Source organism: Pinus tabuliformis, chromosome 5_2 (genome assembly GCF_031772625.1).
Source record: "Pinus tabuliformis cultivar Carrire ecotype Pingquan chromosome 5_2, CPIR1, whole genome shotgun sequence".
Lineage (NCBI taxonomy): Eukaryota > Viridiplantae > Streptophyta > Pinopsida > Pinales > Pinaceae > Pinus > Pinus tabuliformis.
The window spans coordinates 366,594,249-366,618,983 of record NC_142306.1 but is presented as its reverse complement, the minus strand read 5'-3'; the positions used below and the strand labels follow the sequence as shown (position 1 = coordinate 366,618,983).

Below are 24,735 nucleotides of genomic sequence, written 5' to 3'. Positions count from 1 at the left end.
AGAGTCCTAGAATCATCATCAAGAAGGAAGCAAAAAGAAAGACCAAAACCCTAGAAGCATTTCTTAAATCATCACTCATCCATCATCTGAGGAGTGTAATCTTTTCAAATACTAAGGAAGGCTAGATCGAAGAATATTGTCTTCATCTTAAAAATGGTTAAAAAAAATTGAGTGGAAGAAGCAGCATTAACTCAAGTAAGTATATGACTTCTTCTAAAACTACCAAAATGTCCTTTTGTAAGGAAAGCAAAAAACTAGTTGGGGCTTCAAATTTCCTTGCATGGAAGAAAAGAGCAGACCTAAACCTCATTGATAATGAAATCATGGATCACATCAAGGGATCTATAACCCAACCTTCCAAAGAGGATACTCAAGCACATGATAAATACATGAAAGGGGAAGTGACGACCCAAAGAATTCTCATAGAATCCATCAAGGACTCTCTCATCCCATATGTATCAAAATTAGACACTTCAAAAGCAATATATGAAAAACTGGTAGAGTTATTCTCCATAAGTACTACGGGAGATTTTTTTCTCTCTAAGGTAAGAACTCTACAAATCGAAGATCTCGAAACACGAAGGAATACCCTCATACTTTATGAGGATTTCAGAAATAAGAGATCAACTATAGGATTTGGGTGAAATAATTCCTGACAAATAAATGACCATTGTAGTATTGAATTCACTACCAGAGGAATGGGGAAACTTTACTTCAAGTATTTCTGGGAAGAAATAAGCTACCCCTTTCCAATATCTATGGTCATTTTTCAAAATTGAAGAAACCAGATTGAAGGCAAAAAGTGATGTGAGATCGAATGAAAATTCGGTCCTCAAAAGAAAAGGAAGAATATGGCTAAGGTGTTACGCTTTCGCTGTCATGAATATGGGCACTATACAAGAGATTGTCCTAAAATTAAAAGGAACAATAAAAACAAGAAGCTCATATTACCGGAGAAGTGGAAGAAGATGAAACAAAGACGCCGAAGAAGGAGGAAGTAAGAGATCTCTACTATGACTAAGATGACCTCCTTCTTCTATATAGGAAAAAAACTTTATAAATAAGATATAGAGAAGTGCATCATGGTAAAAGCATTAAGAACTCATGATACAGGTAACATGTAAAATGTCTGGGATGAAAATCTATAGGATATAGCTCTTGAAAAACTCATTGAAAGATACTTATGAAATAGGAAGAGGTCAGCTAGGATAGACTCATCATACATCAGTCTAAAGATAACATCTGCAGAATAGGATATGCAAGATCCTCAATATTCTCTTATAGAATTTTCATTGTAAGGTTCATCGATCATGAGGGAAAGCCCTTTCAAAATTCTTCTTCTATTATATTGTCATCAAATGTTCAGCATAGAGATATAATGTTCCAATTCATCAACAAAGAGTCAAAGGTCAACAGATTTGACTATCCAAAACAAACAATCAATATTCAGTGAAAGATGAACCAACAAGTCAAATCTAATCCAAAGTCAAAATTCGCAAATTTGGTCAAAGACAGCAGCAATAGCGGCATCCTTAATCAATTAATAATCAACATTCCTCCAAACAATTTGGTCAAAGCAACGACAAATTCAACCTTCCAAGATCGGTTAAACCAAGTCAAAATAGTCAATAAAAATTCCACAAAATTCAGTCAAAGTCAACTCATTGGCCTAGGGAAACCCTAGGTGCATACCTATGGTCAACATGGGTGAAAGTGCCCAACAAAATTTGGTCAAACTGTCCCTAAACTCGACCTCCTAAACAGATCAGATTTGGTCAAACAAGGTCAAAAACTCCATGATCAACGTTGGTCAAAACAATGCCAAACTAAAGTAAAAATCGGTCAACAAATTCTCCCTCTCTCTCCTTTACATGTGTGGCCTCGGACCTGCAATTTCAAAGCTACACAAACCATCCAAGAGATGTGCGATGATGCTCAAAAGTGATGTGACATGAGGTTTATGCATATGTCTTTGGAGGCCGAATTAGCTTGCCCAGACTGACTTGTACTTTTGTGCACATGTGGGTTTCTCATCAAAAATAATATTTTTCCTTGACCACATTAAATTCTTGCAAGGGCTAGTAGGGGGTTCTTTGGATGAGGAAGGCTTCCAAATAAAGGGAATTTCTCCCTAAGCTACCAAATTAACAAGAGTACTCTTGCATGAGTGATACCTTTGTTGTTGCGTCGAGAGGCACTCTACAGCTAAGTACTAGGGAGATGTGTAGGCGTTAGGTGTAATGTAAGAAAGATTGTATGTTAACAATTTTTTAAATATTTTAGTTTAATTTAATTTTATAATGTTTTTTAAATTAAATCTAAAGCAAAAAGGCATTGAGGAGATGTAGTGGTGTAAAAAAATGATTTCGTAGCAATATCTAATTTTAATTAATAAGCACATAAAAACTTAATTCTTACAATATAACAAGATTCTTAACCATGTATATTCACCTCTATTTTACCATGGATATTATTAACTTGCAAATAGGTTTTTTTACAATACCATGGCTTATTAATACCACATGCCCAAAAACCATAACTCATTTCCAAATCAAAATATCTTATATATATTTTATTTTAGTTGATCTTATATCTTCTAAATTAAATATGAAAGCAAACATGTCTGGGGGAGATTTTGGCAATAAACTTACAATATAACAAGATTCTTAACCATGTGTATTCACCTCTATTTTACCATGGATATTATTAACTTGCAAATAGTTTTTTTACAATACCATGGGCCAATACCATGGGTTATTAATACCACATGCTCAAAAACCATAACTCATTTCCAAATCAAAATATTTTATTTTAGTTTGATAAAATATCTTCTAAATTAAATATGAAAGCAACCATGTATGGGGGAGATTTTGGATTGACTATAAACATCTTGACATGGTGGAAATAAAATAAAATAAGAAACATATTAAATTAAAAATAATAATAATAATACTAATTGTTACAACATTTTGACTAGTCAACTTGTACAAAACTAAAAATAAAATAAGTCAGATTAAATTAAATTAAAAAAATAACATAATGTAATGTAAACATTTTAACTAGGTCAAATAAAATAAAAATTGCCCATGATATTAAGAACCCATGGTATTCATGTGGAATATAGTTATTTAAGGGAAAATTAAACGAGCCTAGATCCATCTTAACTCTCGAGATATCAAGTGCCTAGAGGGATCAAATTTTTTGATATACAAACCTCTTTTAGAGTGAAAAGAGATTTGATCCCTCTCGATGCTTGGTAGATCCAGAGTTAAGATGGATATAGGATGGTCTTATACATCCCCTTTGACATCAATGACATCTTATTCTTGTGAAAGAAAACACAATGTGCAACAAGCCAAGACTCTTTTTTTGTGATGTCATTATTATATGAACAAAAACACAACAAAATGCCCTTCAACTATATTAGAACTTTTTAGAACTAGTCCCTAGTAATTGTTTGAGTTTATCGTTAAAACCCCCCAAAGTGTTAGACGCTAAATGCCCGAAACAAAATATTTTTCCATGTGTAACATAATGATATATAGATAAGCATTAATATTGTCCATGTGTAACATAATGATATATAGATTTATAGAATAAGCAACACCTTAAAAAAATGTATTGTGCCTCAATATAATTATAATAATAATACCCATGAGGTGTAGACTCGTTGGTTTGTGTGAGGTTTAGTCCCCATCTATTCAAAATTCATGAGGGGTTGAGGGTGGGAACTAATTTTGGGGGTTACACTATCCCAAAGGGTGTCCAAGCTTAACCTTGTCTCTCATAATCTCAATGATAGCACCCCACCCAAACTGTGGGTTTTCTCTTGCGTAGGCTCGGTCTAGAATAGCAAATAATAACAATATCATTAGGATAATGAAAACTTATAGTACACATACAATTCCACCTTCTCACCAATCAATGCATATAAGTACATCATAAGACTCCTTAAAAAATTATTTAATTAATCATTTTATTATTTAGTATATTCTTCGATATACAATTGCAAAAGTCTTTTTATCATTTATTGATAAAAAGTTAGTTTATGTTTTAGTTTATTTCATTCTTAGTAGGGTTTATTATCATATCTCAAAATCTTCTATTACCCTATCAATTTTGCCTCTTTTTTCTATTAATTTATCATTTTATCTCTTGATTATTTTTGTCCTTCTCCTAACTCTTTATGTCTTAACTTTTTCATATCAAGCAAGTCTAATAGAGATGATTCTTTGGCTTTGCTTTCTATGATCAATGAAAAATATCTTAATATTAATTAATATATCTCACTAAACATTTCATATCAAGCAAGTTTAGTAGAGATGATTCTTTGGCTTTGCTTTATATGATCAATGAAAAATATCTTAATATTAATTAATATATCTCACTAAACAATAGAGCCTCACTTTGTTGAATAGCATATGCTTATGTAAGGTATTGGAACCACGCATGCTTCATTATCTGCATGAACATTGAATTGCTTTTGCGAAGACAAATATTAGATTAAAGGCATTGTACGTAAGCTTCATAATTTGTCTAAACTTTGAATGTTCCTACACAGACAAGTCATTGTACATAAGCTTCATATTTTGTATAAACTTTGAACGTTACTAAAAAAACAAGTCTTACGTTACTAAAAAACAAGTCTTGGGCCTTCCATTCTATTTGACAATCTACATTACCTTGGTCATAGCACCATATTTGAGCATCATCGCATCAATTTCCCAGGTATCTAAAATAACGTCAAGCTTTGTTTTATCTCATTACTCAACTAATTAGGTTTTGTATGTTATACATCTAAAACAATTTTGTTAATATAAGCCAAGAAAAAATTCTCAATGCAATGTTTGTATCATTAACATTTTGTTAAATATAAAGCCAGAATTATAATTGAATAATCAATCAAATGCATACCAAAGAAGTGGGTGCCCTTCGATTTGTCTCTTTTTGGATGTTATCTACTATGTTTTTGTTGATTTTTGTACCATTGGATGTTTTTTAGCCACGAAACTTTGTAGAGAGACTAGAATACATGTATTTTCCAAAACCCATAAATCGTTTTTGGAAATTCCATCTAGAGACGACTTAATTAAAATAATTAATCTTTTTTAATGGTGCCTAAGTATAAACTTAGGAAAATTAATTTATTAAAGGGTATTAATTAAGTCATGGTGAGAATCTTCTAGAAGAAAACATGGATCGAGTTCTAGTTAATCTTAGCCATCAAATATGTTTTAATTTTGGTCGTTGATGTCTCAACGAGAGATTATAAGAAGAAATTCGATGGGGGTTGGAGAACGCACTTGTGCAATTCGATTTCATTGGGAAATCGATTTCCACAGTAATCGTTGTGTGTTTCCAGAAGTGATTCAACGAATTCTAAGCAATGAAGGGTGTTGAGAAATTTAGGGCATTAGAATTAGTTGATTTCTCTTCTTTGGTGATTCTTTAGCGTTCTTCTTCATCAAACAATAACTAATTCAAGAACATAAATAGACACAAGACACAGCGTGTAGGCTATGAGCCAGGGCCAAAACTTCTCACTCTTTGAGAGGAAAACCCGCACAAATTCTTCTTATAGAGATTCCAATTGACGAATACCAAGACCAAGACCCTTGACCTATTAGCCACTCCCTGATCAAGACACAAGTCCTCCTCCTCCTTCTTGATTGCTTTTTATAGGTTCCTTAAACTTCAGACACTAAACCATATTCGTTGCCTTCTAATATACCAACGAACCCTTCCTTCTTTGTAACAGCAATGAGATCTATTGTGACCTTTCCTCTGTGAGAGATCGAATTCTTCCAGCAGTGATAGTATTGAATCATTGTAGCATAACACGAAACTGTGACTACTTCAAGAGCTTTGGACTATGGTCTATACAAAGACCAATATACTTCTTCGCTGCCACTGTGATCTACTTTAGAGATGGATCTGAATTCCCTTCCACAAAACTGTAGTCTTATCCTTCACCGAAAATATAGATGATCTGAATCCTTGTCTCTATTCACCGAAATTTCATAGATATATATCAGAACTTGCCTCTACTGCTACCCATCCAAAAACCACAAAGATCTATGAGGTTTTGTCCCTAGATCTCCTCGTTGTCCTTACCCTATCCGAATTCTGCATTGTGATTAGACATTTGAATACTTCACTATAACTGCCCTTTGAAAACTACAGAAGGATTTGAACTTGTGAACTGTGTTTTATGCGAAGTGTTTCCACCCTATTTATAGTGATTGGTCCATATATATTAAGCCGACATGAGCACCGAATGGATGTGTCTTCTTGAGTGAGCCGACATGAGCCATTATATCATCTTGTAGGCCGACATAGGAAGAGGAGGATTGTGCTTGTCTTTTGGAGGGCTATTTGACAATGCAATTGACTCAAATACATTTTACACATGCTCAAGAAGAGCTCTTCATACATGACATTAATTCTTTGACCTTAAATGACAAATCCTAAGGCTATCAATGGGAGCCATCTAAAAATAAAATGTTCTTGCTCATGAAACGCATGAAGCAAGGCTCACAAAAATAATTTTATTTTTTCATTACATCATTTATAGAAGTCAGAATTACATGTCATTATGAAGACCAAACCTAGTTACATTTTTCAACACTCCCTCTTAACTAGGGAGGTATTCATAATGGTACTTGGTCATTCTCAATCTGAAGAATTTCTCATAAGAAGAATTCGGATTTGTAACTCATTTGTATAGCATCATATCAACCAACATTGTTATATAGCAAGACCTTGACTAACAACTCCATCTCTCCACAAGATATGAGCTCAATGTTGGCGAGACCAATGATTTATAGACACACTCATCATTGTCTCTCTCGGAACATACCCCACCCAGGTTCTCTCAGGATATGCTCCATGAGGACTATTCTTATCTTGGACTCCCCAGTCCTCAAACAATATCGGTCCTCCATGACTACTCTTCCATGGGATGCCCTATCTCATCCCCAAAGAGTATCATATGCCAAATGATTACACAATCCTCCATTTTGTCTTCCCAGGTGAAGACCAGAATGACATTTCTATCTCTCCTTTTCAAACCAGGAGGACATATTCCATTAAAGGAATGTACTCATTCCTATCACAAAGGAATGTACCTAAGTTTCTTGCTTATGAATTTTTCAAGTTTCTTCCAATTAAGAAACTTCTTTTCAGGCTCCCTCTTAACCATGGACCTATCACAACTCCTCATGTGGAGATCCTGAAACAACCAGCTGCTTGAAGAGCTCCTTCCTTCGATGTCATGAATTTATTCTTCGTTAAGGAGTCTTCATCTTTGGGAACTTCTATATAGGGCACAGATCATCCATCACTTTTATCCATGAGTTAGTCATGTTCTTAACTCATTAGAAAGTGATCCATCAGATTTTCCATCTAGCTTTGCTTCATGTCATTCTGCTTTCATGCCATATTTTTCGGAAGTACATTACATCTTTCTATATGGTCTACTTGGAAGTCATCCACAGAGTTCCTTTCGGCAGACCTACATAAGATCAACCAGATGTTAGTTCAAAAATAATCAATGAACACTTCAAATCAAAATTACCTTTGTGGTGATATTGCACCATGACATCTCCCTGTAAGTATCAATATTCGGCATGCAGATTGACACATCTCCCACAGATATTCAGTTTCAAGGGTCTCTATCTTTTTCTGACTTCCTTCAGAGTCTTCACATCTTTCCAGGAGATATTCTAGTTACATCTTCTTGGACTTCAAATGTTGAATTCCTTCTACCATCATTGCATATTATCACGATCTCTTCATGTATTTTCTTACACACTTCACTCCCAGAAGCTTCCAATCAGAGTTCCTTGATTGTAGTCAGCTTCCTCACGATTCATATGAGAACATATAATGAGGATTTTATCTAGTGTGACTTATGCCTTCCTACATCCTTTCAGAGGAGTGTATCCTTTTACCTACAACCATACGACATGGCATTATAACATTAAATACAAGCATACATACCTCATTTACCTTTAGGTCATCTAGGCTCCTTTCAGCAGCTTCCTTGATTGAAAAAGATCTTCAACCCCTTGATCTTCTTTATCTCTTATGTCATCATACCATCATCCCATGGACTCCTCAAGTTGGAGTTCCTGATTAAACACTTGTTTCCATTGTAGATTGGTGAATCCTCCAATGAGGACTCCATCAGAGAATCTTAAGGATCTTTCATATCCTTATTCAGCATATGTTTCCCTTGATGTATGATGAGCCTTGTCCTAGATGACTTCTTCCTTTCCTTAAGTTTGCAATGAAGTTCCCAAGAGCTATATCCTTCATATTTGACTGCCATGATTTTGTTCTAGACATCCTTCATGTTCCTATGTTGATGTCACGAGCTCTTGTTTCTAATGCTTCCATGATGCCACGATGCATCTTATTATTTATTATAGTCATATCCTATCAGGTTTAGGAGCTATGACAAGAAATTTTGCGAGGGAGACTATCTCAATCAGGATCTCTTACTTCCTCTTTTCTTTGACTTCTTTTCTTTGGCTTCCTCTACTTCTTTGGTGATATGGGCTTCTTTTCTTTCTTTTGATATTGTCACTTTAGGACAATATTTCCTGTAAAGTCCATAGTCTTTACTTCCATAGCATTGAATCTCAATTACGCTCTTCTTTCTTTTCTGAGGACCAAAATTTTCCAAACTTCCCTTTCTTTCCTACAAATGTTTGAGTCCTTCCTTCAACACTTTTTGCCCTCAACTTGTCTTCTTCTATCTTGAATAGAAACCACAAGTTGTCGAAATAGGTTACTTTCTTATCCCCATGGACATTTGTTACCTTGGTCATCAATTAGTGCATTTAGAACAATGATGATTATCTTCTTATCATCTATCCCAGATCTCGCAGTTGAGATCTTATGAAGATATCCCTTCATTCTTTGATACCTTCAATTTTGTGTAGATCAAATCTAAGTTATGTGACCTTCTTTACAGCATCTTCAGAGAATATTCTTACGAGTTTATCATATACATCTCTTTGATGTCTCCAATATTGCTATATGAGGGGACCTTTTATAAGAATCCCTTTCCATGAATTTAGAGGAGACCTTTCCATTGATATGTTTAATGACTTCACTTTCTTTGAGGACTATATCTATCCCCCTTTTCCATGCAAGGATTTTGATGACCTATCCAATCTTATAGATCTTGTAACCACAGTGATTTTACCAAATTGATTAAAGAAAGAAAGCTACTTACTTGACAAGTGAAGATGAAATCTTCTTACTTTATCACTTTGATGATGGTTGAAGAAGATCTATTTGTTGCTTCCTTGGATGATCTTCTTCAAGGGCAAGGAGAGGAACCTTGCTTAAATGAGAGGGAACTTACCTCATAGCTTTGAAGATGATAATGCATTCTTGCCTTCAAGATACTTCAACTACTTTGGTAGTGAATGAGTGCAGATCAGAATTGCTACTAGGGTTCCGGATTTCTTCAAGATGATGTGATCTTCATCTTTAAAGTCCTTCAAACTACCTTGCTTTGTAGATAACATGATGAGGGATTTTGTGGTATTTTGACGATGATTAGAGGATCCAAAACTTTTGATGTTGTAGACTACTTCTTCGACTAGGGTTTTATCCTTCAATGTAGATCTTGATCTTTTTCTTTAATAGCCTTCGACTTGCTTTGATGCCTTTCTTGAAACTCGATCCTTGAGTGTCACTTTGATTAGATGCCATTCCTTTGACTTAAGAACCTTAGCTCTGATACAATGTTGAGAAATCTACAGCATTAGAATTAGTTGATTTCTCTTCTTTGGTGACTACTTGTGAATGCTTTTTACTTGATTAGATTAGGATCTTCTTTACGTTAGATTCTTAGTGTTCTTATTCATCAAACAATAGCCAATGCAAGAACATAAATAGACAAGAGACACAACATGTAGGCTATGAGCCAGGGCCAAAACCTCTCACTCTTCGAGAGGAAAACCCGCACAAATTCTTCTTATAGAGATTTCAATTGATGAATACCAAGACCAAGACCCTTGACCTATTAGCCACTCGTTGATCAAGACACGTGTCCTCCTCCTCCTTGATTGCATTTTCTGAGTTCTTTAAACTTCAGATGTTGAACCATATTCATTGCCTTCTAATATACCAACGAACCCTTCCTTATTTGTAACAGCAATGAGATCTATTGTGACCTTTCTTCTGTGAGAGATCAAATTATTTCAGTAATGATAGTACCGAAGCATTGTAGCATAACACGAAACTATGACTACTTCAAGAGCTTTGCACTGTGGTCTATACAGAGACCAATATACTTTTTCACTTCCACTGTGATCTACTTTAAGATGGATCGGAATTCCCTTCCACAGAATTGTAGTCTTATCCTTCACCGAAAATATAGATGATCTGAATCCTTGTTGTCTCTATTCACCAAAATATCAGAGATATGTATCAGATCTTGTCTCTATTGCTACCCATCCGAAAACCACATAAATCTACGAGCTTTTGTTCCTAGATCTCCTTGTTGTCCTTACCCTATCCGAATTTTGCACTATGACTACACATGTGAATTCTTCACTATAACTACCCTCCTAAAACTACAGAAGGATATGAACTTGTGAATTGTGTTTTATGCGAAGTGTTTTCACCCTATTTATAGTGATTGGTCCATATATATTAAGCTGACATGAGCACCAAATGGATGTGTCTTCTTGAGTGAGCTTACATGAGCCATTATATCTTCTTCTAGGCCGACATGGGAAGAGGAGGATTGTGCTTGTCTTTTAGAGTGCTAGTTGACAATGCAATTGACTCCAATATATTTTACAGTGCTCAAGCAGAGTTCTTTATACATGACATTAATTATTTGACCTTAAATGACAAATCCTAAGGCTCTCAATGGGATCCATCTAAAAATAAAATTTGTTTGCTCGTGAAACCCATGAAGCAAGGCTTACAAAAATAATTTTATTTTCTTCATTACATCATTTACAGAAGTCACAATTACATGTCATTATGAGGACCAAACCTAATTACACTTTTCAACAAGGCGCAGGGATAGTAAGGCCGAAAGGAATTTTCTCCAGTGTAATGAGTGCATAGCAGAGAGGCAATGAGTGCCACATAAAGGCAGCATAGAGCTTCAGAGGGAGATTCGTAGTTTTGCTAGGAGAAGTCGAAATTCAGGGCCAAAAGCTCGAATGGGAGCCAGGAGGATCGATCTTCCAGATAGCATTTGATCAGTTAGCAAGAGATACGTTGATCCAAGCTGGGTGACACAGATCTGCAAAGGCTGACGCAAAGGCAGCAAGAGGCAACTCATCTTGAGCCAAGGTCAGTGTCAGATCACCAATGGGAGTGAGATTTTTCTCATTATGAAGACCAAACCTAGTTACACTTTTCAACAAGGGGTAGGGATAGTAAGGCCGAAAGGAATTTTCTCCAGTCTAATGAGTGCATCGCAGAGAGGCAATGAGTGCCACATAAAGGTGGCACAAAGCTTCAAAAGGAGATCCGTAGTTTTGTTAGGAGAAGTCGAAATTCAGCACCAAAAGCCCGAGTGGGAGCCCGGAGGCCAGGAGGAACGATCTTCCAGATAGCATTTGATCAGTTAGCGAGATAGACGTTGGTCCATGCTGGGTGAAGCAAGTCTGAATAGGCTGACGCTAAGGCAGCAAGAGGCAGCGCATCTTGAGCCAAGGTCAGTGTCAGATCACCGGTGGGAGTGAGATTTTTCTCACTAGATCTCGTCAATTATTTCTCTATATGGAAAACTAGGTTTGAGCTTCCATAGATTTGAACTCGGATTTACTACTGCATAATAAATAAAACCCTCAGTTGCTACACCAGTTTTCTCAATTTGGGTTTTTCCGGGGACATTGGTCCAAAAATAACAATGTTATTTGTGTATGTGTGTGTGCATCTATTCTTCCAGCGTTATTTTTCTTCCATGGTATTGTATTTGTGAAGGTTGCAGTGTATTAGTTTAAATATTTACCGTAGGATGTAGTAAATAATTTGTTCAAATTATTTTAAGAATAAACTTAATCAATTTTTGGAGTAGGATTCAGGGTTCCTGAATTTTCACATGGTATCAGAGCACAGATTGTAAGCCAGAGAGTTCAATAGCAGAAGGGAGGAATTTTGAATCTCTGCAGTGGCAGCAATTTGAAACCCTTAAGAGGCAGCACAGTCCTTGGACCATGGGGGTCAATTTTTGAGGAAAATTTATTTCTCTGGGAGAGTTGACAGAGAAAAGATTTTCCAAATCAGAGGTTACAAGAGGCAGAGGGAGACGCAATTCTTTCCTTGCAGATCAGATCTTCAACGGGGACGCAGTTCTTTTGCAGCAGTTTCCTAGTGCAAAATAGCATCAAGAGGAAGGAAGAGCACACACTGAGGAAATTCTTTCCTCATGGGACTTCTAGCCCAGAAGTTCAAATTTTCCTAGCAAAGCAGCAGTAGTTGTGAGCAGATTTGCCCACTCCAGCAAGGAGTGCGTAGAGCCAGTCAGCAACTATGCCGAGGAGAAGAGGAGGAATTCGACATTTTTGCAGAGATGGCATCAGCAGGGTTGATAGATCAAGATCGGTTGGACGAAGCCTCCAACTACGTGATCTGGAATGCAAGAATTTCATGTCTTCTAGACGAGTATGATCTCAAATCTTATATCATTGCTGGTTCGAGATCCCGTGGTGTCTCACATAGCTAGAAAATACACTGTCGAGCAGATGTGGGAAGCACTTGCTACGTTATACGAGGGATCTTCCAAGCAACGGAAGATGTATCTTGAGGAGACGCTGAGATGCACAAGGATGTAAAAAGGGGAGCGCATAAACCCATTCCTTACTAGGTTTCAAGGTATCTGAGGTCAGTTCTCTGTAGTAGGGTCAGCGCCTCAGCCTACTGAGTTGCTGCAGTTTGCTCTAAACAACGTTTCCGAAGAGTGGCAAGTCTTCGTCCAGAGTATTCAAGGCAAAGAAAAGTTGTCAGACTAGGATCGTGTATGGGCTTATCTACAGTAGGAGGAGATGAGGCAATATTTGGTGAAGACGACCATCCCTCGCAGCAGCAACAGCAGTGGGACGAAGCTGTATATTGAGGAGAAGTTGAGATGCACCAGGGTGCAAAAAGGGGAGCGCATAGACCCATTCCTTATCTCAGGGTATCCGAGATCAATTGTCTATAGTAGGGTCGGCACCTCAGCCTACTGCGCTGGTGTGGTTTGTTCTAAATAGTGTTTCCAAAGAGTGGCAAGTCTTCATCCAGAGTATTATGGGCAAAGAAAAGTTGCCAAAATGGGATCGTATGTGAGTTGATCTACAGCAGGAAGAGATGAGCCGAGATTTGGTGAAGACCACCATCACTGGCAGCACCAGCAGCACTAAGACGAAGCAAGTAGGGGAAGAGGAGGATGTGGCCCTCGCATCAAAGGCGCTTCAGGAGCAGCGCAAGAGGAAGAAGGACATTTCCAAAGTGAAATGCTTCAGATCTGGTGAGCTTTGCCACTACAACACTCAATGTCCTCTCGGAAAGAAGGATAACGAGGAGAACTAGGATCAGCAGGTTTCATCTGCGGAGATTGACAAGTTGTCCTCCGGATTAGAGGAAGAGTTTGACATGATCATCGATATACCTCCACAAGTGAGGTGGGGTGATTTGGTTTTGTAGCCCCAGAGAGCTACAGGATGGGCAAGATTCTTCAGGAGGTCCACCACATGAATCAATACCTTGCTACAAGAGCCCAAAACATGCAGTAGCAGGATGGATCAGTCACAGTTGGTGCATTCAGGTGCCAGGGTGACAGATGCAATAGCTAGTAGCAGGTCAAATACTGGGCAACTCAGTGCAAAGTTGGCAGCGATGCAAATGGCATAGCGCAGAGTCATCAACAGTGCGAAGGCTTCAGTGACAGCACAGAGTCTAGCAGTGGTGAGGACTCGGGTGACAGATGCATCATACTGACCAAAGTTGGTTCAATATTTTGGATGATTTTCCATTGCAGTGGTTGCAGTTGCAGCAGCAGCAGATGGAGAGGGAGTTGTAGTGCAGATGCAGTGTTGGCAACAGTTCAGCAAGGCCAGCAGCAACATGGATGCAACGTTTATCAGAGTTGCGCAGTAGTTGGTGGGCAACAGCAGCTAGACATCAGCAGCGTAACAGGAGGTGGTGCAGAAACAAGGTGTTGCTTCAATGGGTTGCAGCGCTAAAACACATTCCTCGCTAAGAGGGAGTGTTGATTTTTGTAGCATCAAATGTGTTCTAACCACGAAGCTTCATGGAGAGGCTAGAATACATGCATTCTCCAAAACCCAGAAATCGTTTCTGGAAATTCCACCTAGAGACGACTTAATTAAAATAATTAATCTTTTTTTAATGGTGCCTAAGTCTAAACTTAGGAAAACTGATTAATTAAAGGGTATTAATTAAGTCAGAGTGAGAATCTTCTAGAAGAAAACATGGATTGAGTTCTAGTTAATCTTAACCATCGATTATGTTTTAATCTTGGTCATTGATGTCTCAACAAGACATTATAAGAAGAAATTCGATCGGGGTTAGATAACACACTTGTGCAGTTCGATTTGCTAGGAAATTGATTTCCAGAGTAGCAGTTGTGTGTTGTCGGAAGTGATTCAGTGAAGTCAAAGCAGCGAGAGGGGCAGGGATAGTAGGGTCAGAAGGAAGTTTCTCCAGTCCGGTGAGTGCATAGCAGAAAGGCAGTGAGTGCCACAAAGAGGCAACGCAAAGCTTTAGAGGGAGATTCGTAGTTTGCTAAGGAGAAGTCGAAATTCAGACCAAACGTCGGAGTGGGAGCCCGGAGGCCAGGAGGATCGATTTTCCAAATAGCAGCTAATCAGTTGGCGAGAGAGACGTTGATCCAAGCTAGGTGACGCAGATCTATGTTTGCTGACACAGAGGTAGAACAAAGGCAGCTCATGTTGACCCAAGGTCGGTGTTGGATCACCGGTGGGAGTGAGATTTTTCTCACTAGATCTCTTGTCAGTTATTTCTTTGTATGGAAAGCTAGGTTTGAGCTTCAAAGGGAGATCTGTAGTTTTCTGAGGAGTTGTCAAAATTTAGAGCCAAAAGCCGGAGTGGGAGACTGGAGGTTAGGAGGATCGATTTTCCAAATAACAATTAATCAGTTAGCGAGAGAGACATTGGTCCACGCTGGGTGACGCAGATCTGTGTAGGCTAACGCAGAGGCAAAGCAGAGGCAACTCATCTTGAGCCAAGGTCAATGTCGGATCACCGATGGGAGTGAGATTTTTCTCACTACATCTCCTGTCAGTTATTTCTTTGTATGGAAAGCTAGGTTTGAGCTTCCATAGATTTGTACTCATATTTACTACTACATAATAAATAAAACCCTCAATTGTTGCACCGATTTTCCCAAGTTGGGTTTTTTCGGGGACATTGGTCCAAAAATAACAATGTTATTTGTGTTTGTGTGTGCATTTATTCTTCCAGCGTTATTTTTCTTTCGCGGTATTGTATTTGTGAAGGCTCCAATGTATTAGTTTCAATATTCACCGTAGGATGCAGTACATAATTTGTTCAAATTATTTAACAAATAGAAGAAACTTAATCAATTGTTGCAGTAGGATTCGAGGTTCCTGAATTTTCACAATTTTTTCCATAACCAAAATCATTCACGATTAGCACAAGGGCATACTTATTCAATTGATCTTTTGCTCACAACGATTCTCCATTGACTCAAATCTTATCTTTAACATAGTAAAAAGAGTGGCAAACATATTAGAGGTTTTAGAACCAAAACCAACTTGAATGCTTGAAAATTGTGTGAATTAATAAATTCAACTATTCACCCTAGCCCTTATGCATGTAGTTTTAACCAAAATAGTTTATGGCACATCCCTCTTTCTCCTGGGTGTTTCTGAAAAATGAGGCAGTTGATGATATCCTTCGTGTGCTACATTAGACATCCCCTCATTAAATTGTTTCGTGAGCTTATTAAATACTTTTCAAAGGAGACACCTTGGAAGCCTGAAAAAATGAAGGGCTTTGCCACTTTCCATCTTAAGTATAAGCTATTCACAATTTTCTAGTTAAAAGCTTATTCAATGCCTAAGCCGCTATTGTGGCACATTCTTAAGCACAAGCTCAAGCAATCCCTTGTTGCATTGTAGATTACTTCACAAGCTATGTCTCTGAGATTCTATGCATAGGGATTCACCAAGAGTAATTTATTTTGAGAGATTGCAGACTCCCAGTTTGCAAGATCAAAACACTGAACCTTGCCAACATATTTTTTGTTGCATTGTAGATTACTTCACAAGCTATGTCTTTGAGAATCTATGCATAGGGATTCACCAAGAATACTTAAATCTCTTCTGGGAGATTGCAGATTCCCCTTTGCAAGATCAAAGTCTAAATTTTTTTCCAATAAGTTTTTCGTTAATGGTTTTGATTAAAAAACCTTTTTATTGTCACATTGTTTGTTCTATTGGAATCGTAACCTGATTTCAAGGCCTTTCTCTTTGGATAACTATTGTGAAGAATATATGTTTTACAAATGTCTATCATCTAACATGATGGGAAAAAGAGATGCCATAAAATGTTTTAGAACCAAAGCTAACACAATATTGAAAAACATACGAATGAAATTAAACTCTAAATCATCTTGGCCCTTCTGCAAAAAAAAAAAACTTAAACTCGTAGCCCATCCCTCCCTTGTATGTCATCTGAAAAACAAGGAGGTGGTATTGATATCATTTGCGCGCATTATTGCACATCACCCCTCATTAGATTGATCCATAGCTGAGGCCTCTTATATTTGGATAAGTCTTCTTCATGGTTAAAGGTCAAATTTTATATTAAGACATTTTCATGAGCTCTTGCATATCTATCATCTTACAACAACGTAAAAAGAGATGCCGTCATATTATTGCTTTTAGAACCAAAACCAACATAATACTGAAAAGCGTTTGAAAATAAATTCAACTCTAAATCATCTCGGCCCTTTTGCAGTTAAATTTACTAGAAGAACAAAACAAAATAATGGCCCGTCCCTCTTTCTTGGTTGTTATCTGAAAAATAAGATGGTATTGATATCCTTTGCATGCTTCATTGCACATCACCCATCATTAGATTGACCCATAGGCTTACTGTAATATTTTGTCAAGGAGCTCGTCTTTAAAGTCCTTAGCAGTCGAGAGCTTTCTCATTTGTCATCTTAAGTCAGCCATATGCAGGCCTCTGCTTAGAGGCTTGCCAAATGTCTCAGCCACTACTGCAACACGTTCTAGGCATACAGCCTAAGTACTCCCTCAGTGCCTTGTACATTACATCCCAAACTGTCTCCAAGAAACTAGGAATAAGGATTCGCTGCAGCACCTTTAATTTCTTAGTGAAAGACTACAGATTCCCCATTTGCATGGTCGAAGGCTCTCAATTTTGCCAACATATGTTTTTAATGCTTTTATGAAAATACTTTGTTTATTGCCACATTAGTCATTCTGTAACAAAACCAGATTTTGAGGCCCCTGTCTTTGGACAACTCTTCGTCATAATTAAAGATCACGGTTATAGAGTGAATTCTTCACAAATTCTTTCTTCAATCTTCTTATGGAGGATATTTGTTTACAAACATCCATTGCTTTCTCACAGGAAATCATTCTACACTTCAGTCCTCTTAATCACTTATTTGAATTCACAACTTTGTTCCCATAGGCTTAGATTTCTTGTTGGAAGGTTTTGTACTTGTAGATTGGCCCTTAGATAAACAGGGAATTGATCTGACATAGTGCACTTGACAATTCTGTGTTTCTTGGTATGTTTTGAATGGTTCAGTGTAGATTCTATTTAGCCTGTATAGCAATTCATTGATCTCATTTCTTCTTGTTTGACCATGTGTTTTTCGAGGTTCATCTCGAATTGTTCTCTTGCCCCACCGTTTCTACAAGCAAGAAATAAACTGGACCTCTTACCTAGAAGTCTATACATATTTTGTTTGATTGTATTCTCCAGTGAAGACTCGCCTAACTGAAGACAATTATTTTCAATCAATCCCAAAGATAGTTAGGTCTTCTCTTTTTGGTGCATATATGATATATATTCTAAATTGATAGTTGTTGATCAAGAAAGCTAGTCACCATCTAGAATTAGGTCAAAAGTATTTTTTTATATCCATATTTTGAGATTTCAAAAGGTCAGAATGTTGCATTCCCATTTCTTGTCTCATATCATAGTAGATGGAAACATAATCATGAAGACCCAAATATAGGACAGACAGTTCCTAAGGGCGAAACAACTATAGTTGAAGCGGGAAAAAAGACTAACGAAGCAGGTTCCTTGTCAATTGCCCGGTTTGGCATTTTGATTAAGGAGTGAGAGGTCTTGGTTTCTTAGGGCTAAGTCTGTGATGGGATTCTCCAATCATGTTCATCAATCACAACATTTCATGAGACTTTTCAATATCTGCACATATCAGAGGCTGCTCTAACCCAGGTTTTGTTTCTTCTATCGGTTAATGCTCTTGTTCTTATGTTTACAGCATGAGCACTGGATTTTATGGACTGAGAAAATGTTTGAGTATATCTATGTGATTTATGTCGTGTTAGGGCAGGTCAATAAAATGGTTTTGTCAATGTACAACTACTACATCTTGTTTCATTTGCCTGTTTTCTTGAAGGCAGCATTTCACTATTTTTCTTAATTGACTACTGGCCAATCATTCTTCTTTTTCTATTTCATACTCTTGCTGGGACATTACCTGCTGTACTTCACGTTCCTGCAACCCTTCTGTAGAAAAGTGCCCTTGGAATCTCTATTGAACAGGTCATGAGGTTTTGGAGGGTTCTCTGGTCTGACACTGGCATTCCTTTTCCCAAATGTTCTTTAGCATAAATGATCTTGACTTATTACAAATCTTACCTTTTCTCTCACTATTGAAATGAATGTGAGAAAAAATGGATGCTTATAGTCAGAAGTTTTAATCTTTCTTTACCTTTAAGGCTGAATTTACACTTGAATTATTTAGATAAATTCATAATCGTTCATATATCAATCGGTTCCTTTTGATATCCCTAGCCCTTCTTCATACCCTTAATGTCATCTTTATCATTGCCATTGCACCGATTTTAGAGTGCAACTCCACAGGGTTATGTAATTGCATCCTCCCAGCCACAGTTACTGACATCGTTGGCAGTATTGATGCCATGCTTTGTGAGCCCTCTCTGGCTTGTGGTTGCAGTCTGTGTGATGAATCCCAGCTATTACCACAAGCTACTGTTACAGTGGCATACATCCCTATGGTAGAATTTAGTTCCACGCTAATAATTACTGAAGGCTCTACTATGTCAGTTACAGAATAAATAAATTAAACCTGAAAGGAACCACATATGTTCAACCTAACATGCTTCTTGATAATCAAATCAAATGACAACACAGAATAGGGTGATCATGTTTGCTTACTAAAATTCAAAAGAGAAAGAAAAGCCTTTACAAACATTTGAAATGTGGGTCATTGTTTGTAGGACAGGAAGCCTGCAAATCTCTTCAGAAAAGTGTATAATCAATGCATCAATTTTAGCATGAGCAGGTAATTCTTCCATCTTGCTATAATATTTCTACAAACAGGCTATCAAAAATATTAAAAAAGAAATTGCCTTTCAATTTTATTCTGCATTCAAGCATTTACTTTTTTTCCTAGAATAGATCACCTACCCACTTTTGTCAATGATTGGATTATAACTCAACAACTTTTCAGCGAAAAACAAGCCACTAAAGTTTACAATGCCTAAACAGTTACCAAATACGAAACTGAAACATTGGGCAAGTCCAGACTCCAAATAAAGCCTGAGACTGGCATCAAATACCAATTGGACATGAGATATTGTATCAAGCAACCCCAAAGTGAAACCAATCAGATTAGGTCACTCTACAGCCTCGTATCCTTTGCTATGATAAAGATATTGTTGAAGAAAATGTAACTAGGTTTGGTCTTCATAATGACATGATCTTTGTAAATGATGTAATAAAGAGAATAAACTATTTTTGTATATCTTGCCTCATGGGTTTCATGAGCAAGAAAGTAATTAGGTCAAAGACTTCTTCTTGATGTCTTTAGGATTTTATTGTTATGTCAAAGAGTCATGTCATGTATGGAGAAGCTCTTTAAGAGCCTATGTAAAATGTATTGGTGTCAAATCAGCCCTCCAAGACCAAGAAGAATCCTCCAAGAGCAAGCTCACCAAAATCTGCAAGCAAAACAACAAAGGAATATTATGTCGGCTCCAAAATGAATATATTAAATAAATGGAAGTCATGTCGGCTTGGAAAAAGTCATGACTGTTCACACTCTCACGTCGGCTCAATATGGGAGCACTCACTACTATATATACCCACTTAGGGTCAGCTCAAAAGATGAGATCTTCGCAATTCCTCTCTGAGATTTCGTATAAGCATTGGGGTGCAGGTATACGCAATGAAGGAGCAACAGACCTCGCATAGGGCATCTGCAATCAAGATGATAACCTCGCATTCCTCTCTCTGAAACTTCGCATGAAGGAGCAGGTCCGAAATTAGGGCTTGACTGCACCTCGATTGGGTATTAGGTGCAGTCATGGCCAGAACCTCGAATACATCAATGAGGATGCAAATGAAGGTACAGACCTCGGATAAATAAGGCAGAAAATATCTCAGACAGAGCATATAGGATTCAAAGAAGGTTTGGGCTAGATATACTCTCGGCATAGACCTAATCCACATGATAACAGTCTCGGTAGCACAGTGAAATACATAGATTGTTACATATGACGAGGAGCAGTCTAGGCAGATAGATCTCAGTTGTATCCTTGTAGCAATGAACAGCAGTAACTCAGATCTACTCCCTCGGCAAGAATGTCATGATGAAAGAAGTCTTAGCATACCTGTGATATGCAGTCTTAATGTTTGGATCTACATCATAGTTGATCTCAAAATGATACAGTTGCAATAAATAATAATGATCATCATAAGGATCGGTCTCTGCAATGTGTCAAGGATCATGATTTCACTGTGATCTCAGTCTACACGGAAGAGCAGTCAAGGTGTAGCATTGATACTCTCAATAACCTTACAGCAGTAATGAAGTTCTTGAAGATACAGTAATGATGATCTCAGTAAGGATCTGAGAGCTCAAGATGCAATCTCAGTAATGCAGCAGTGGTGCAGACAATGATCTCAGCAGTGTTCAAGAAAGAGGATTGAAGTCTTGGTCTTGGAGAGGCAGATAGTGTCAAGGGTCGTGGTCTTGGTATTTGTCAATGGAATCTCTATAAGAAGAATTTTGCGTGGGTTTTCCTCTCCAAGAGGGAGAGGTTTTGGCCCTGGCAGAAAGCCAAATAATTGTGTTCTTGTCTCTTTTGTTTTGATAGCAGTTTGATGAATGAATCACACATACTAATAATGAATGGAACATTAAGCTAAGATAAATAGTATAAATGCTTCACAAATTGTTATCATGTTAAAGAAGAATCACCTTAATATGACAGCCCTAGATTCTTCAACAGATATAGCAATGTCCCAAGCAAGGGGCTAATGCTTCTCAATGTATATGGAACTGGGGGTTCTACCCAGGTTGTCTTCATAAACAAGTTGTAAATTCTAAGAAATAAACTACATAATGTCGTAGCATTAAAATGCAGCTGGAATATTTAGATATTTTTATACATCAGCAGGAACTGCAGTTTCATCCTGATTTTGGCCAATTTAATTGAAAATAAGGATATATAGCTACAAGTGAGTAGTACACCGTCATTTTTTGTGCTTTGACCTTATATTGATCACAAAGCCATCTCTGCTTGAAGAGCAGCAAGCTCATCATCTTCAGATCTTCTTTGAGCTGTTCTCTGTGGAGGAACTGGCACAGGTCGTTGAGAAGCAGGAACAGCAGGTATCTGAGATGAAGGTGCTGTGGTTGCTGGCTGTAATAATTGTTCTTCCAGCTCTGCTCCTTCTAGCTCTTCAAGCTCAGCCTCCAATTCATCCTACAGTGATAATTACTTGCATGAAAAACTGAAAAGGATGGTTTACAGAAGATACAACTAAAAAAGAAAGCATTGATATAACCTGTATGCCTATAAAAGTTAACTTGTCATGTTATGCACATTAAGCAAAAAACCTCACCTCCCTTAAGGTGGCCTTTGCTTTATAATGCCATCAAAGTTCACTTTGCAAAAGAAAATAAAGCTATCAACACCAGTACATACCTCATCAATATCGGCTGCAGAACCAATTGGAGTAGCAAGAGCCTCTTGAATCTGTTTCAAGTTCTCTGTGTGCTCATTGACTTCATCCATTGTTTTATCAATGTCATCTATATTCCTGCATTTATTTAGTAGGAAAATGCTTCTCAGTACAGAACTTTTGATGGAAGAAAAGACCATGAAATAGTGAAGGATATTGTTACAGAAGGCATATGCAAGAGATGAAGAGAGAGTCTAAACTTGGAAGTAAGTCGATCACAGTGAGATATTGAGGGGAAAGTACTTACTTAAAAAATTAACAAGAATGCATGGAGAGAAGCACTTGTCAGAATATGCACAAGGGGAACCTCGAGGTGTGAAGTGCAGACATTTTGTTCAAATACTGTGGTTGATACCACACACACAATAATTAAAATATAGATACCATACACACCACTCTTCACTGTAGCCAAAGTTGAGATTCATTAGGCACAGCATTCCTTATTGAGATGAATTAGATTGTACACATGAATAGGTCATACAGAGATACAAACTCCATTGCAGATGTAACCACCATCCTCTTTGTGGGACCTCAGTTTTGATCCTTCTAGCAAATAACTAGAGATGGCAAATCACAGTGAAAAAGTACAAAGGGGTGGCCAACTCCAATTTAGTTAATGGTAACTAGTATATTTACACCTGATTTTCTTAGATATCTAGGTGCAAAGGCCCTACTATACAACGACACTGTAATGATAAAATGTTATTTTTGAAAATATGGACGGTAAGTCCACTCAATTTCAATATGATAGCTAAAACTGTGTATGTAATAAATATTTAAGAATTAAAATCCACAAAACAGAAAAACTAATGGCCTGATGCCTTAGGACCTTTGGGGGTATGCCCCGACCTTGCAAAAACCACTAGATAGGAAGAAACCAAGTCCGTTGCTCCATAGCTAAAACTGTGTATGTATTAAATATTTAAGAATTAAAATCCACAAAACAGAAAAACTAATGGCCTGATGCCTTAGGACCTTTGGGGGTATGCCCCGACCTTGCAAAAACCACTAGATAGGAAGAAACCAAGTCCGTTGTTCCATCAATATGTCAAACATAATGATGAGAGAGATGTGCTGAAACTGCCCCTAAATGTCTATGAATTGGTCATTCCGGAAAAACCTGTCAATCACTGTTAACCATTATTGTCGGGTTACTATGAAATCCTATATAATAGATCCTTTTGTGAGGAGGCCAAGACCTTCATTCTGCGCTCACGGGAATCTTACAAGCAGAGGTGATATCAAGCAAAAACAAGCTCGAGTATTCCAAACAACGAGGATGTATAAAGCCACATACCACATATAGAATATCCTCCCATATTATTCCTCAAAATATCCAACAGAATGTCTGGTCAGTGACAATTTTGCAAACTCCTAATGCTGACTCAACATTACAAAGATAGACATAGACCATGTTGCCTCATCCCAGTGACTTCTAGGAGATTGCAATTGCCAACGAGGCAAAGGTCTCCAAGAGAAGTAGAGGGATTAAGACCACGACTTCCATTTCCCCTATCACCACTGAAATAGAGAGCAACAAACATGCTAGGTGGCTGCAGTCAAATGCTACTTCATTCAGTAAGAAACGTAGAAATTTCTGTGGATTGATATTTCTTCTGCAATTCAGAAATTTCACCTATTTCCTAAAAGTTTACCAGATCTTAATCCTGTGAAATTTCAGCCTTAGGGTTGTTATGAAATATAAACAAAACAGCAGCAACAACATACTATATTTCAACTCTCAACAATCTCAATCCACTAGGCAATCCAAGACAAAATATACCAATGTTGTCCAACAAGTTTCACCCCTCGGGAAATTCTATTATGCATATAGCTGAAAACTCTTATGACAGCTGTAAATACAGAAGCAAAGTTGCCCTTATACTCTTCAATATAAATGTTAAGTCACTTTACACATTTTCCCTCACCTTACGTCAAATCATCAAGACATATAGTGCTGGAAATTACCACCCTAGATCTATCTTAACTCCGGATCTACCAAGCACTGAGACAGATCAAATCTCTTGAGGTGCGAACCTCTTTTAGAGTGAAAAGAGATTTGATCCCTCTTGGCACTTGGTAGATCCGGAGTTAAGATGGATCTTGGCTGGTTTAACATACACACACACACACATAAGAATATCATTGGCAAAACCATGGGTTGTCAAATCCTGGAGCCCAAAAACTGCCAACGATAAATTGACTATTTTACCTCAATTTAATTTTTATTTTTATTTTATTTTATTTCATTTTATTTTTTTATTTTTTTAATTTATGTAATTTGACCGAGTCAAAATGTTTATATAACATAACATAACAAGACATGACATTACAACATCTCTTCCATAATAGGCTGCAAAGCATCTCTCGACGCAACAATCCATGAAGAACATATATTGCTGAAAATCAAATCTGCAATTTACACAAAGTATCAGCCAACTAGAAACTTCATTAATATGCATAAAGATGAAGTTCAAGTACATGTCG

General features: G+C 37.3%; 1 protein-coding gene across 2 annotated transcripts in view; it reads right to left on the bottom strand.

The window, feature by feature from the left end:
* Window positions 1–21,413: 21,413 nt before the first annotated feature.
* LOC149158980 (vacuolar protein sorting-associated protein 32 homolog 2-like) overlaps window positions 21,414–24,735 on the bottom strand; it is a 57,397-nt gene continuing 54,075 nt past the window's right edge. For both annotated transcript variants that reach the window (XM_089436382.1, XM_089436383.1), the window contains exons 6-7: window positions 22,212–22,326; window positions 21,414–21,989 (exon numbers count right to left, since the gene is read on the bottom strand). In XM_089436382.1, the coding sequence (XP_089292508.1) occupies window positions 21,786–21,989; window positions 22,212–22,326 (319 nt within the window). In that variant the 3' untranslated portion in view covers window positions 21,414–21,785. The remainder of the gene's footprint in view (window positions 21,990–22,211; window positions 22,327–24,735) is intronic.